We start from the raw sequence: 711 nt of genomic DNA, 5'->3' as shown, positions 1-711 counted from the left end.
TCTAATATTGAAGAAAAATGCAATCATCGCATGCAGCATAAATTCGAAGGAAGCGACCATTGCTTATCAAAATACAATAACTCCAAAAACTTTTAAAGCCCGAATCGATTCCATATGAAATGATCGGAGATCAAGTAAATGACTTAGGAAGAGGCGAGATTGAGAGAGAAAGAGGGATCAGAGCACAATCGGAGGCCGTACCAGGAGTTGGTGGCGTACTCGTAGAGATTTCCCTTGCTGGAGAAAGATGATCAGCGCCACGTTGGCGCCGCAGAGGACGGAGATCTCATGCGCTTTCTTAAACAACCCCACCCGCCTCTTCGAGAAAGTCAGTTGCACGCTGCCTCTCCCCATCGATCTACACCGCCTCTCCAAGACCCTAATTCCAAATCGACGAAACGGAGACGAAACCAAACGGATGTCTAGGAAGAAATGGGGGCTGAGGACGAATATACAAAGGACTTTTGAGAGGGGTGGCCGATACGAAAAACTGTTTTTCGCAAATAACTGCCTGAACAATTTCATTTAGGTTTGGCCTTTTTTAAAAATTGCAAAATTGCAAAAACAACAAAATTTGTAATATTATATTATAATATATATATATATGTTGAGAAAATTTAGTTTTTTTCAAACAATTTTTTTTACTAAGATTTTGATATATAAAATCTATGTTATATGTTATAATATTTATTAATATTATTTAAAATTTCA

At 37.8% G+C, this 711-nt stretch overlaps 1 protein-coding gene across 1 annotated transcript in view; it reads right to left on the bottom strand.

The window, feature by feature from the left end:
• Positions 1-403, bottom strand: part of LOC110096756 (truncated transcription factor CAULIFLOWER A) — a 41,969-nt gene extending 41,566 nt beyond the window's left edge. Inside the window, 2 exon segments of the mRNA XM_028697981.1 lie at positions 202-245; positions 247-403. Of these exon segments, the coding sequence (XP_028553814.1) occupies positions 202-245; positions 247-354 (152 nt within the window). The 5' untranslated portion in view covers positions 355-403.
• Between the last annotated feature and the right edge of the window lie 308 nt (positions 404-711).

The sequence above is a fragment of the Dendrobium catenatum genome, unplaced genomic scaffold (genome assembly GCF_001605985.2).
Source record: "Dendrobium catenatum unplaced genomic scaffold, ASM160598v2 fragScaff_scaffold_1023, whole genome shotgun sequence".
In the NCBI taxonomy this organism is placed as follows: Eukaryota; Viridiplantae; Streptophyta; class Magnoliopsida; order Asparagales; family Orchidaceae; genus Dendrobium; species Dendrobium catenatum.
Note: the sequence above shows the minus strand (reverse complement) of the source record. Positions and strands in the feature narration are given on the sequence as shown.